The 15,484-nt window shown below is 40.8% G+C and overlaps 1 protein-coding gene across 2 annotated transcripts in view; it reads right to left on the bottom strand.

Annotated features, from left to right (window-relative positions):
* Window positions 1–15,484, bottom strand: part of Anxa4 (annexin A4) — a 63,000-nt gene that overhangs the window by 22,692 nt on the left and 24,824 nt on the right. Inside the window, exons 1-2 of one of the 2 annotated variants that reach the window (XM_048804171.1) lie at window positions 14,598–14,621; window positions 6,117–6,171 (exon numbers count right to left, since the gene is read on the bottom strand). In XM_048804171.1, the coding sequence (XP_048660128.1) occupies window positions 6,117–6,119 (3 nt within the window). In that variant the 5' untranslated portion in view covers window positions 6,120–6,171; window positions 14,598–14,621. Of the gene's footprint in view, window positions 1–6,116; window positions 6,172–14,597; window positions 14,622–15,484 lie in introns of those variants that run through there. The other variant, XM_015479567.2, reaches the window with a different exon arrangement.

Consider the following 15,484-nt stretch of genomic DNA (forward strand, 5'->3'; position numbering starts at 1 on the left):
ATATATATATATATATATATATATATATATATATATATATATATATATAGCAAATAGAAGAGGAAAATGTTAAAACATACCAAAAGATTGCAATCAGCAAAATCCAGACTAAGAAACACTATTTAACAAATGATTTAAGGGATGTGCATATATCTCAGAGGTAGAGTACTTTCCTAGCATGTGCAAGGCCCTGGCTTGGATTCCCAGTACAGGAAAAAAAAAAAAAAGACTTAGTTGCTTCAATAAATTGCAAAGGGTATTAAAAGAGAGAGAGAGAGAGAGACAGATGGAGGGGGACTGTAGTTTAAGAGATTAAAAAGACATATCAGTAATCATGATTGTGTAAACCTTATTTGAATCCTGAATCAAACAATAAGAAAGAAAAAAATAGAGGTTTATGAGACAATTGGATACTTGAACACTGAGTTGATATTTAACGACATTAAGGCATCTTGAGATTTTTAGATATGATAATGGCACTATGGTTATATTTTAATTGTTAAGACGTTTACTCTGATAGAATTGAAATAACTTCCAGATGAAATGATATTAGAAATACATTATCAAAGAACACAGATAGGAGGAAGTAAGTAAAGAAGAAATAATATTGACGATGAGTTAATAATTACCGATAGGTGTGCCAAAGTGTCCTTATAATAACTTGTTTACTTTTGCATATGTTCAAACTTTTCCATAATAAAAATTAAAGATAGAAAAAAGCAAAGAAAATTAGAGACACAGGTTGGGGTCTGGGCAAGGCAGCCCTTCTGAGCTGGATAAGAAGTTTCCATTTTATTCTAAGGGAAGGAGGAAGCCACCACCAGGTTTTAAGGAAGGAGATGGGGCCATGGGAATCTGATCTGCACATTAAAAAGATCACTCGGGCTGCTGTAGGGAGATGCAGAGACCAGTTGAGAGTCTGGGCCAAGATTGGGAGTGGGAAGTGTTGCTAGACTAGAATGAAATAGCTCAGATGGAAATAAACAGGCAGATTCAGCACATGTTTTGGAGCAAAGGCGACAGAACTTGCTGATGGGCTGATGTGGGAGGTGAAGAAAGAAAAGAATTAAGTATAACTCTCCATCATTTTCTTTGAGCATCTGGGTGAAGAGTGCTATCACTCACCCTCAGATGGGGAAAACTGGAGGAGGACTATCAGATTTGGGGTGGTAGTGGGGGGGGTGGGATTTGAAAGTTCTATTTTCAACATGTGAAGTTTGGGATGTCCATTAGGCATCCAAGTGGAGTTGTCAAAAGGACAGTTGGTTATACAAGTCCTGAAAGGCAAGTCTAAAGTAATATACTTAGGTTGCCTCAGCAAGTGGACAGTATATGATGAGATGACCCAGGGAGAAAGCAGAGGATAAGGACAAGACCTAGGACACTACAGGTCCAGCAGAGGGAAACCCATCAAGAATGACTGAGAAGGAGCAGCCCTGGAGATAAAAGGAAACCCAGGAGAGTACATTGTCCAGAGGCTAAAGATAGAGGGAGTGGTCAGCCCCTGCTGCAGTGAGAAGCCCAGTGGAAAGAAGCACAGGCACTGGTGTGGGATAGACCTGGGCCTGAATCGTGTCACCAATCCTTTCTCTCTGTGTGGCCTTCATTTTTCTCACCTGTATATTGGGAATATATCAACTCACAGGGCATATCAACTTACAGGGTTGTTATAATAATGCAATAGGATAATTAAGGAAAGCACTTAGCTAGCACAGAACCCTCCCCCCCAAAAAAGCAAATACTAAAACAAAAAGAAATTAGATGGCTATCATCACTGCCATCATTATCATCATCATCATCATCATCATCATCATCACTTAAGATGGTTCTAACCACATTGCCATAATAAATATAATAATGAAGTTCTTTTGTCTTTTTCTTATAGTATTCCTCAATGCCAAAGCAGAAACAAGGCGGAGCATTGTTACAAAGTGGTAAAACAGTGTAGAACAGAGCTAAAGCTTTCTAATAAATTAATTTGATCTAAGGACATGCTACAAGTTTAAAGGAATGCAAGATTTTCATATCCTTGGAGTAGTTCTCCAGCAAATCAAATTTGAATTGTATATGCTAGACTGTCTTGGCCTGGACTGCTCTGGCCGATTGTGGGCACATTGAGCCCATCCAAGGCCTCAGGTACCACAGGGCATGGGCCTCTGTTGAAACACCAGGCTTTCGTGTCCTGGATATGGTCAATGTCCAAAACTCACTCATTACCCGCTATACAACTGACCAGAGGAAAGTAGAGGTCCATGACACCAGCCTCCTCGGGCACTGTGGTCAGTTCAATTGTATCCCTGAGAAGACATGTTGGGGTCCTAACCCCCAGTACTCCAGACTGTGATTTTATTTGGAAATAGGTTGTTGCAACATAGTTAAGATGCCATCCTATAAGAAGACAGACACATGGAGACAGATACAGTGTGACTGCAGTATAATGGCAAAGGCACAGACTGGAGTTCCACAGCTGACAGTCAGGGAACACCTAAGACCACCAGGAAACCACCATAAGCTCAGAAGAGGTGAGGAAGGTCTTCCGTATAGGTCTCAGAGAGAGCAGGGGCCAGGCTGACACCTTGATTTTGGAGTTGTGGTTTCCAACACTGTGAGGCAATAAATTTCTATGATTTTAAGCCACCCATTTTGTGGATACTTTGTTACAGCAGCTCTCTGAACCTAATACAGGCACCTTACTTCTTTTCCCTCTACTGTATATCCTTAATAATAAGCAAATTGACGATTTGCTATCAAAATTCCTATGGCCTAACTTAGTCTTTGCCCCTCCATGAGATTGTGTGTGGGTGAATGTGTGTCTATGGTGCTGGGGATTGAACCCAGGGCCTCTCACATGCTAGGCAAAAGCTCTATCACTGAGCTATATCTCCAGCCCTGAAGCAGCTTTCTGAGTAACATTTCACAATGTTCTTTTTCAGCTCCAGTATTGAAAAATTTTTAGGTGGTACTCAGACATTGTATTCAAGTGTAAAGCAAACTGCATTGCTGAGGGACTATTATGGGATTAAAATTAATATCTAACAAGATAAATTGATAGAGGGACTTACAAGGGTGGTTTAGTTTATCTATTTGCATTCTAAGTGATTCTCACAGCCCCCCCCCCCGCCCAGGAATAAGGCAAAAAAATTTATTCTTTGTTAGTCCTTTAAGTACCTGTATTAATTAAATTCTAGGGCACAATGTACCATTAACCTTCAGGCAAGATGGGGTTTTCATCCATCCCAGGAAGGCTTATTGTAATAGTAGGCAAAGGAAACCGAGAGCATGTAGAAAAGAATGATGGAAGTGAATAGCTAGAAATAGGTGCTATGCCAGCCAGGAGCAGCGGTGCACACCTGCAATCCCAGCTTCTTGAGAGGCTAAGGCAGGAGGATTGCAAGTTCAAGGTCAGCCTCAGCAACTTAGTGAGATCTTGTTTCAAAAAAATAAAAAAGGCTGGGGATGGAGCTCAATGGTAGAGCACCCTTGGATTCAATCCCCAGTACTAGGGTTGGGGGACTGGCAAGAAGAAATAGGTGCTATACCATAATCAATGAAGTATTATTGTTATTATATTAATAAGAAAAACAATAAACATCAGAAAGATTTGAGTACAATACAGTGGTATACTAATGAGCAATAAAAAGGAAAGGTGGAAGAAACAACAATTCATACAGATACATGAATGAGTTACAAAAAGTATAATGCTCAGAGAAAAGAGTCACGTGCTTTAATTCCACTTGTGGGATGTTCTAGAAAAGACAAACCTCATCTATGGAGATGACAGTCATAACAGTGGTTGTGTTTCTGGGATGGAGTGGAGAGCAGAGAGGGGCTGACCTGGGAGGGCATGGAGGAGCTTCTTGGAGGGATAAAAGGTACTGTCTTGATGGAGGAGTGTGCTGCCTGGGTAGAGACTCTGGTCAATACTCTACCAGCAACCTTAAAGTCTATGCATCTCACTAAAAGCAACTTACAACTCATAAAAATCATTTAAAATACTTGAATACAATGGCTTTTAAAATGTATGGTCAGCCAGCCAGGAGGCAGAAGCAGGAGGATGGCAAGTTCAAGGCCAGCCTGGACAACTTAGCAAGACCTTGCCTCAAATTAAACATTGAAAAGGCTGGGCATGTAGCTCAGTGGTAGAGCACCCCTGGGTTCAATAGCCAGTACTGCAAAAAAATCAAAATAAAAGCCCCAGAGCACATATGGTCATCGTAGAGAATCAGAAAATTCAAAACAAACTAAAGAATTAAGAAAACTTGAATCTAATGTATGAAATATGATATGTCAAGAGCTTTGTAATGTTTTGAACAACCAATAAAAAAAGAAAACTAAACACTCATAGTTTATAGTAAATAATTTTAGTATTAGAGTAAACAATTTTAATATGCTATAAAATGTAATATAAATAAAAGTTAACAAAGAGATTAGAGAAAGCATAAGATTAGAGTGAATACATAATTTCTGTATCCTAGTTCATTTATCATTTTATTTTGAACATTTTCTTATATTAAGTGGAAAAAAAACCCAGAATCCAAAAATATTATTTACCCTCTTATTACTACTGTTTAAAAATAATTTTTACAAGGCTGGAGCTGCAGCTCAATGGTAGAGCGCTTGTATCACACATGTGAGGCACTGGGTTCGATCCTCAACACCACATAAAAAATAAATGAATAAAGAAAGATATTGTGTCCATCTATAACTAAAAAAATTTAAAAAATCATTTTACATGAGAGTAATGTCTAAAGTAAAATGATGTTAAATAGTGGGGAATTTCAACATTGTAGCTGTATCTTGTGATTTTCTTTTCATTTAAAAATGACCTTTCTCTGTCCAGTGAAATGACAGTCATGATGGAAAGACAGGTTCTAAACAAAAGAGGGAAACAACTGAGGTGATTCTTTAGAGCACACCAAAAAATCATTGGATTACAGTCTTTATGTAGAGGAAAGCTGTGAGCTTGCTGAAGATAGGAATAGTATCCATTAATGTTGAGTCCCCTGATCCTAGTACTACACCCAGAACACAGAAAGGACACCATAAACATTCTGAATAAATGTTCTTGTGTCCAGAGAGAATCAAGCAACAAGAAGTGGATTTTAAATTAAAGCGTAAGAGATTTGGGGTAAACATGAATAAGCCTTTGAGTGTCAGGGATCATGAAGAAAATTCTGGAATGTCAAATGCAAAAAACATTTTTTAAGAGTATATTCCGAGGCTGGGTTGTGGCTCAGTGGTGGAGTGCTTGCTCAGCATGTGTGAGGCACTGGGTTCAACCCTCAGCACCACATAAAAATAAATAAACAAAATGAAGGCATCATGTCCATCTACAACTAATAATAATAATAATAATAATAATTAAAAAGTATATTCGCATGTGTTCAGGATAGTTTACATATCCATCTTCCTAAAAGAAGTCATCCAGAGCTGTCAGGATCTTTAGTTGTTCTCCAGGTATAAGTTGCTTCTTCTAGTATTTCTTCCCAGAAGACCAGGGATCGAAATCCCCTGTCTATTCAGAAACCTACTTTGGATGGGAGAAGAACAGATGGCCAACCTTAGGTACAGCCACATTTGTAGCCAAAAGGCTCCCCTTCCACATCAGCACTGAACTTCACAGAACTCTCAAAGGGATCCAATTTCATGCCTGTCCCATAGATCAGATAACCAAGGAGCCTGATCCTAATTGAAAGCAGGAGGCAGACGACCAGCACACATTACTAAGAAGCACCCCTTGGGATTAGCCTGACCCGATGGGGCCACATCAAAATGATCACAGTAGTCATCTCTTACTTTTCCTTTTTCTTTTGCCTAAATTGATCACGTAGTGCTTCTGCAGAGAGAAAACTTTAACTCATGTCTATGTTCTCATTTCTATATTCAAAAGAATTCAAAGGATTCTGTTTTTGAATTAATTTTCAGGGTCAAGTTACTCACTACCCCTGAAAAAAATTAAAATGGTGTTCAAATAAAAGAAAAAAAGAAAGGAACTGCCCTCCTACTTCCTCTTTATTGAGCAAACAACACTTTGCTTAAATCAACAGTCCCTTGAATACACATCCTGTACCTGACTGTACCTGGCACTAGGTAGGGTGAGACACTCCACAACTTACCATTGCCACGGTTCTATGCCAAGATCAGAGTCCAGTCACGCGAGTAGAAGTTCCTCTAGAAAAAAAAAAAAAAGGAAGGTGAGATCACTGTGATGAGGAAAGTGGCCTTAAAAATAATTACGAGTCAGGATACCTTATGGTTTGACAAAGGCCAAGCGGAAAGGACATATAAATTCATCAAAAGAACAGCTAATGATTAGCCAAAGATACAAGGACCAGGCTAATCGTTAAAGAGGAACTGATATCAGAGTCACGTTTATTGTACCAACAAAATACTCTTCTGTTTGGAGATGCACATGACAGAAACAACCCAAGCTGTTTTGATAGGGTAAAGTACCATGACTAGTCTTCAAGCCAGAAATGGATTCTGAACTGTATTCTATGGTAGATCAGAAGATGATCAGATGGATTATCTCTCTTCTCTGTAGAGACAATCCATCTGTACCAGGAAAAAAAAAAAAAAAAAGAAGTATAGCATTTCAGCCTACAGTGTGTGTGTGTGTGTGTGTGTGCAGGCCAGCCAGCCAGCCAACATTAGAATCTGTTTTTTCACAGCGGCTATTTTTACTGCCATCTCAGGATTAAAGATGCTGCTTCCCTTTCTTGCCGCCTCACACATTCAGCTTTGTCCTCTGTTTCCAGCATCCCCTTCATCATCAAGGAGACTTGAGTCATCCTACATTTCTTTCAGTCATTTAGAATGTAAGAAACGTCTTTGCTGTGGGCTCACTCCTTTGTGGGGTTCTCATGACATATGGGCAGGCCCTGGAGGGGTAGGCCGACTGCCTTCTGTTCCTGTAAGTCACGTGGACAAAGCACTTTTTCTGAGCATTTAATTAGACCCTCAACATTCAAAGAATCATCTCAGAACCAGAAGTTTGGGCATCCTGGGAGCTTATTAAAAATGGAGAGCCTCAGGCCTCCACCCAAGACCTACTTCCCGAATCTTCATTTTAACAAGATTCTCCACATGTTTGTCTGCACAGTGGGTTGAAAAAATAATAATAATAATTGGCCTGGTCAACCCAACCAAGCAGCGCTTTTCAATGATAACTAAGACCCTCCTAACTCACTTATTAACTCTTCTGCCATGTTTGGTCCTGATTACTTACCATCCTCCAGCTTTCCTCAGGCCCAGTGCCTCGCTTCCTGGTTTCCCCACCACTTGCTGCACACTGACCTCACATTCTAAAGGGGTCCAGTTCCTTCCTACAGGGAAAGCCAACTGGTTCTGATGAACTTCCTGAGCAAAGAGCTGAGCCGGAAAGAGCAGTAGATTCTGTGACAATGAGGCTGCAGGAGCAGAAGGCTCCTTATAGAGTAGGCCCAGGGACAGGTTGGCAAAGCAGGGGAATTGATTGGTAAGGGCCTTGAATGCCCAAAGGAGGGGGGTGGGCTTGGTATGGGAAAGACAGTGATAAGCTGTTATTTTCTGAGAAAGGCAATGATAAAAGAAACACTTTATCAGGGTATATAACACAAGTGAGAGAGACTGGAATGAGGGACAAGAGGTCAGGAAGGCTTGAGAGATGACTATAGGAACAGCCAGGGAGAGGGGAAGACCTGGATAGGGTGTGTCACCTGTAATATGATATACATGAGATGCTTAGAGGTGAGACCTTATTAGATATAGTGACTCATGAACTATATAATGCCACATTGCTCGCGACTAAAACACTCAGGGGTTACTCCAGGGGAACTGGGCTGCACCAAATAACCACACAAGAGACAGAGATACCTTTTTCTTTGGGTTCCTGTGATGGCTCCTCTGACCTTAAGGGTCCACAGAAAGAGAGAGAGGAGGGCATGCTGAACCCCTTTATTGAGGAGAAGCTATTCAAATGAGGCAAGGGGTCAGGTTCAGGGGGTTGAGTCTAGCTTCATGATGTCTGCTGTCAGCAGGTTGACTGACATTTAGGAAGGCCACACCCAAAGGCAGAGAAAGAGAAGGGGACATACAAAGGGCGTTTCCAAGGAACATTCTATCCCAAACAGGGTAAGGGGTAATATCTCAAAAGAACAGGTGAGCGTAGCTCAATCCCTGGGGATGTAGGAAGGCATGCCCACGCATGAAGACACATTTGCTTGCATTACGTCTAATCTCAAGATCGGGGCTACCATCTTTAGCTACTTAAGAGTGGCCAGATCACTGGAAGTGACTGACAGAGCCTCAACCAATCAGGAGAAGAAGAACACTGGTCACATGACGTGGCAGTCTCCCACAATATATTCTTTAAATCACCAAATATTCATAGACCATCTCTTATGTTCCAGGCACAGCTTCAGTCAATAGAAATAATGTAGTGGATACATCAAATAACCTGCTTTCAGGGAGCTTACAGTCTACCAGAAGAGGGAGAGAAAAACAAACAAATGAATACATAAGATAATGTCAGACACTAGGAAAAATAAAAACATGTCGAGACCAGCTCCAACAGGGGGTCTCAGGAGACGAACGGATGGTGAGGAGTCGGCGAAAGGGGGGTGGAGAAACAACACAGACACCAAAGTGAAGGTGTTGATCCCAATCTTTACTTGTGAAGTTGATCATATATACTTTTCATTTTGGCAGGCTCACAGTACTTTGTGGTTACAAAACAAGAATCATTATTCAAAGAAACAAAATATTACGTATCTACAATTAGAATAGAAGAATGTATCTTGGCTTATGCATAAGCAAGCATTTGTACTTTCAGTTCGAGTTTTGCTTTGAGCTGTTTCTGCTTAGTTAATTTTTAATAATAGTTAGAAATGTCCCAAACTATTGGCCTATACCTTGACTATTCTTTCTTGACTTACTGACTGGAACCGGTGCCATGGTTACGGCAAGTGGTTGACTTGTTATTAATTTTAATCAAACAAGAGTAAGAGCACAAACCACTGTGCACAGGAACAAGAACAAGTTGCCCAGTACTAAGCACTAATCTGTCTTCTTAACATTAATTTTTCTTCTCTAGATTTTAATTTAATTTCTCAAAAACTTCCTTGACAGGAATACAGGGAGTTTTTCATTAGACATTAACAATTTACGCTCCACAGCTGAATTATTGCATTTAGAGCAAACAGATCTATTCTTTAGAAGTAGTTGCATTAATTGGGAAAGTCATGTTTTTTCCTTCATACTTAATGGTCATATGAGAAATCGCAACTATACTTATTAAAGGAATACAAAAACAAACCAGCCCATTCCCAGAAACATACTGCGCTCCTCCAGAGGATGGACGCCTTGCGCCATCCACCTCAGTAGGGCCTTGCCATTGCCTGAGTCAGGGGAGGGGCGCAGCAAAAACATAACATAAGGATAATGGTATAGAGCAGGGAGCAGTAAAGCACAATCATTCATGGGTCAAATCCTGCTTTTGTAACCTACAAGCTAATGATGATTTTCACATTATCAAATAGTTGACCAAAAAAGAGGAATACTTCATGATATGTGAAATCGTCATGAAATTCAAACTTCAGTGCTATTAAGTTTGTTCTAAAGCTGCTCCCAATGCATCCTAAGTTTGGCTTTCAAGTTTATCCACACAGTGAATTGTAACCTAACTTAAAGAGCAAACAGACGGTAACCTACTCCTATAACAGGTAGCTGAGTCTTAGCCAATCATAGATGACTAACTTTCAACAATTCAACCCATCTTCAAATAAGAGGAGGACTAAAAACCATTAGGGCTGTCTCTGTACCTCAGTTTGGTGTTTTTTTTTCTTGTTACCAGGGATTGAAATCCAGGAGCACTTAACCCCTGAGCCATATCCCCATCCCTTTTTATTTTTTATTTTGACATAAGGCCTCACTTAGTTGCTTAGGGCCTTGCTAGTTGCTGATGCTGGCTTTGAACTTTCAATCCTCCTGCCTCAGCCTCTCAAGCCACAGGGATTACAGGTGTGCATCCCGGCACCTGGCCTCATTTTGTTTTCTGCAAATCACTTTCTTTTCTCTGTCTATAAATAAAACCTGCCCATGTTATAGAGTGAGCATGCTGAACCATTTTGGATTTAGGCTAACCTGATTCTGGAATCACAAAAAAAAAAAAAAGCCAATTAAGATCTGCAAAACCAGATTTATAATTTAATCTTTTAACAGTTTCTATAAAGAGACTTATGCCTCATAACCACAGCCATTTAGTCTATAGCCACTTTTATGCTACAAGAGTAGTTGTAACAGAGATCATCATAGGGTTCACAAAGATGAAAATATTTACTATGATATGGAGGATCACAAGATAAGTTACCAGCCAGGAGCCAGCCAGGATGGGGATCTGGAAGGTGTCTTTGAAGAGATAATATCTGGGCTGAATTACCATTCATGAAAGTGATCACTTTTATGCACAATGAGCAGAGTGCAAAGGCCCTGAGGCAGAAAAAGCTTATTGTGTTTGAGGGAGGAACAAAAGTCTCCTGAACAAGTGCAAGAGTGGCAGAAGATGAAGATGGAGTAGGGTTACATGATTTTGTGACTTACAATAAGAAATATACATTTGGTCTTCATCTTGTTGCCCACCCAGAATTCCAAAAACTCTTGGAATTTCCTAAATGGTAAAAGAAACATCTATGTTATTCAGAACAAGCCCCTCTCAACCTCATCTGAGTTTGCATAAGGGGGTGACTTTTGGAAAAGTCCTAGATGACTACAGCATGGGGAACTGGTTGCCAGGAGACCTAACCATGTGATTTGAGGGCTGCAACTTTCACAGGAGAAAGGATCTGAAGATTGATTTAAATCACCAATGGCCGATGATTTAATCCACCATAAGAAAGCGTCCACCAAAGCTCCATGCCCCCTCGGAGCTTGTTCTGCCTGTTCTGAGTTGTACCCTTTTATAGAAACCTGATAACCTGGTAGGGCAACTGTTTTCCTGAGTTTTGAGAGCCATTCCAGCAAACAATTGAAAAGAATGAGTGCAGGGATTGTGGGAGCCTCTGATTTATGGCTAGTTGGTCAGAAGCAAAACCTGGACTGGGGATTGGCATCAGAGGTGGGGACAGTCCCATAGGACTAAGTCCTCATCTGTAATTCCAGGTAATATCAGAATTGAGTTAAATTGTAGGATGCCCAGTTGGTGTGCACTGGGAGTTGGATACTTGCAGAATTGCTTGATGTGGGAACCTCCCACATATATCTGATTGCTGGAGCTCAGATCACAATACCCCAAAGTATGGTGCTTTGGCATGTTGAGTTCTTCGAACCAAAGCAGACTGGAAGGTCTTGGAAGCAGTCTCAAAACCAAGAACTTTGACCTTGTTCTGCTTTCCTGTCTCTCAGCCCTCTTTGACTCTCCCAAAGGCAATTCCAGAAACTAGAATTCCTTTTCTTCAAGGTGGATCATAGAAACTAGAACCCCTGCCCCAAAGCAAATCATAAGGCTCAGAAACATTACTCTAACCTTCCCCCATCCTCCTGTGTAGGAAATGGCCATAAAGAAATTCTCTGACCTATTCTGATAGTAGATCATAAGGTACTCATTCCGCAGTTGCTCTGCCTCCAAAAGAAAGGAATGCTATTCAGAGTTCAAGAAGAATCTGAACAGATGGGTATTTCTGGATTTCCACACTCAGTCGATTACCATTAGATCATATTCTCCTGTCCAATCACATTTCTCCACGGCTGTCCAAGCTTCATTAAACCTAAGCATAGACACAGACTTTTCCTTGTGTCTTGGCGGGTATTCATTCTGAAGTCTCCTGCATCATGTAGAACCTTGATTAGATACATTTTTTAATGCCTTTCCCTTGTTAACTTGTCTTTTTTGTTATAGGAGTGTTAACTATGAACTTTAAGATGTATGAGGAAAGGCACCACACCTTTCCGCCCATGCAGTGCCAGAAATAAAGTATTGAGAGCACAACTGTGCTTCAGTTCCCAAAGGGAATTCATTGCAGGACCCAGATACCAAAATCCCTGGATTCTACATTCCATTAAGTAAAAAGGTGTAGTATTTTGCATACAACCTATACATATTCTCCCATATATATTTTAAGTCATTTGTAGATTACTTGTGATATCTAACACAATATAAATATTATGTAAATGTTGTTACACTGTATTGCTTAAGGAATAATGACAAGAAAAAGTCTATAACACATTCAAGATAGATGCAAGGATTTTTTTTTCCAAAAATTTTCTATGTTCAGTTAGCTGAATTCATGAATGCAGAATCAGTGAAAAGGTGTTTTTCTCTACTTAGCTGGTGTCAGAAATGAGACTTGCTAACATGGCTGCCCACAGAAAAGATTTGGGAAGAGAAAGGATGACAATCTTCCATTCCTGAGTGGCCTCATGGACCAGTTGGCTCACTGAAAGCATAAGGAATTACAAACCAACAAAAAACATGAAATGGAAATCTCCTGATTATCATTATCTGTAAGAGCTAAAAGGAAATAAGAAGAGAGCACTGAGTTGGCCCTGGGTGCCAGACCAAGCTCAAATTTCAGTGAGTCTGAGCTCTGATCACTAACTTCAGAGACAACCCTTCAGGAAAAATTATACAGAGACTATAGAAAGTACTGCTAAGAACTCTGGTCACACGGGAGGAGGGCCAGAATGAGACACTGCTAGAACCAGGGAGAAGAGTGTGCAGGAACTGTTTCCTTTGGTAGATGGGTATCACCAGTTTCTCGAGGAGCCCTCACTAAAATGACTCAAGACAGTAACTAATTTAGGGGTAGAATCTTTGGTTTTGAATGCTGCAGAAGAGAAGAATGTGTCTGGGTTGCTGCAAGACCCACAGCTCACTAGGGAATTGAGTTAAAGTGCAGGACACCCGGTTGGCACCCACAGAGAGATGGAGAACTCAGGTGGATGTACGTGACCCCCCAACACACACACACACACACACACACACACACACACACCAGACACTCCTGAGGGAACACTAGAGTGGTGAACTGAATGAAAGCTAATGTGAGGTCTGATTACTCTGAAAAAGGAGACTGTGCCTCTCCCCATATAAATGCCAAGTGAAGCACTGCAGAGGAGCATATGCTCCTTATAAAAGCTGCGTGGGCCTGGCTTTATGATAAGGAGGATTTCACCTGCCGAGTACACCAATGACCCGGATTATGGCAAATGCTGTGATTAATTAACAAGAGAATTAAAAAAAGACACAGAGCTCAGAGACTGCTTTTAGATGTTTGGAAAATCTTAAATGATTACTAAAAAAAATAAGGTGAATGAGCTGGATGAGGTGGCACACACCTGTAATCCCAGCACCTCAGGAGGCTGAGGAGGGAGGATCACAGTTCAAGGCCAGGCTGGGTAACTTGGTCAGTTGGTCTGAAGATAAAAATAATAAAAGGCAGAGGGTGTAGCTCAGTGACAGAGCACCCCTGGGTTCAATTTCCCAATACCACACACACACACACAAAAAAAACCCCGATAAGGTGAATGAGACAAATAATGACAGAAGCCAAACAGAAAAAAAACAGTCATGAGCAGAGAGAGGTCTTTGAGACTTTTATAGTCTTGAGCCACAGGTTTGTGTAGAGGCACTGCTCTATATCATGTGAATGGACACCCATCTCCCTCTTTAAGTTTAACAGTATAATTAATTTATTCCTTCCTTCCTTTTTTTTTCCTTCTGGTATTGGGGATGGAGCCCAGAGGTACTTAACCACTGAGCCACATCCCCAGCCCTTTTTGTATTTTATTTAGAGACAGGGTCTCACTGAGTTGCCTAGGGCCTCACTAAATTGCTGAGTCTGGCTTTGAACTCACAAACCTCCTGCCTCAGCCTCTGGAGCAACTGGGATTATAGGGTTGGCGCCACCCCACTAGGCTTTCAGTATAATTTCTGCGTGAGTTGAATTGAGTTGCTGCTGACTGACTGAAAAACTCTGGCAGCTACAGGTTTTAGGAACCAGCGCCCTCCTTGTGCTTCAAGCTTTGGAATAAATGACAAGTGAAGAGGCAGGGAAGAGGTCCCACCCGCAAAAGCAACCTTTAATATGAACATTCCTACTCCTTTTTACTCCACTAAGAAGTGGAAAGCTGGCTTGAGCAAAGCCTGCTGGAAATACTGAGGGTCATTATTCAATGAGCTAGAAATATTCTACCAAAGGGAAAAGACTGTATCATACTTGAACAACAGGTGCTTTTAGCCAGACAGTTTATTTTGAAATGTGGACAGCACACAGCTTAAGTCTATTTATACAGAGGCAGCTGTTGTGTATTTATTTAAGTCCTACTAGCACCAAAGGAGATTCTAACTAGCTTATAGAAATGAATGCAGAAAGTGGTACTCCTTGGTTCTTTCATTACACATCAGATAACACAAGTTAGTCCACCCAACTGCTTTCTAGTAGTGTCAGGCTCCTAGTAAGGCATAATGACTCTTGGCAAGGGAAGAGGAGCAACGAGGGAAGGAAAGAACTGCCCTCCCCAGCACAGAAGGCCTCCTTGCTACATAAAACGATCTGCCCTGAATGGATAAAAGGTCCTGCTTCCAGAAGCTTCACCTACAAAAGCCCTCCAGCATTTCCTACCTGCCCTGTAGTGTCAAGCTCTTTGCAGATCCTTTGCAAGAAGCTCAGCTACCTCAGCTTCCTGGATTCCTTTCTTCTCTCTCTCTGAGGGCCTTCCTACAATTCCATAAACTGAACCATATGACCAGGTTCACAATGACTCAAGACTTTGGGTTGGGATTTTAAAAGCTTTGATTTCATAGAGAGGCAAAATAATGAGCAACCATGCCTCAGTTTTATATCTGTAAAATGGAAACACACTCTCATTTCAGGAGTGATTCAAATGACCCTAAACACATCAGGACACTCCAAGATGGAAGCCCGAAGGTGACACATTTTAGTAGAGATGTCTTAAAAAAACCAAATTATACAGTATGTGGGGGACCACAACTTCTTCTTTTCGGTACTGGGGATTAAACCAGGAGCATTTAACCACTGAGCCACATCTCCGGCCCTTTTTATATTTTATTTAGAGACAGGGTCACACAGAGTTGCTTAGGGCCTTGCTAAGTTGCTGAGCATGGCTTTGAACTGGTGATCCTCCTGCCTCAGCCTGCGGAGCTGCTAGAATTACAGGCGTGCACCACCACTACCAGCCCTGGGACTGCAACTTCTTAATAAGGGAATTCTACTACTAGGTTTTGGGATAGGGAAGTTTTCAAGACATAGTTTAAGAACAATGGAAAACAAGCTGGGAAATAAACATCTGAGACCTATGCCAATAGCAGTTATATACAGGAAAAAAGTTGTAAATAAATTCAGCCTATTTCAGGCAAGGTTACATAAAGTCAGAAATAATTCACAATGGATTCATAAAGAAAAATCAGGTATGTTGATAAAACATCTGTATTGTTTTTCAGAGTGATGTACAGGATAATTGTACACTGTCCCATAAATCACCCTGTTGT

Source organism: Marmota marmota, unplaced genomic scaffold, assembly GCF_001458135.2.
Source record: "Marmota marmota marmota unplaced genomic scaffold, marMar, whole genome shotgun sequence".
Taxonomy (NCBI): Eukaryota; Metazoa; Chordata; class Mammalia; order Rodentia; family Sciuridae; genus Marmota; species Marmota marmota.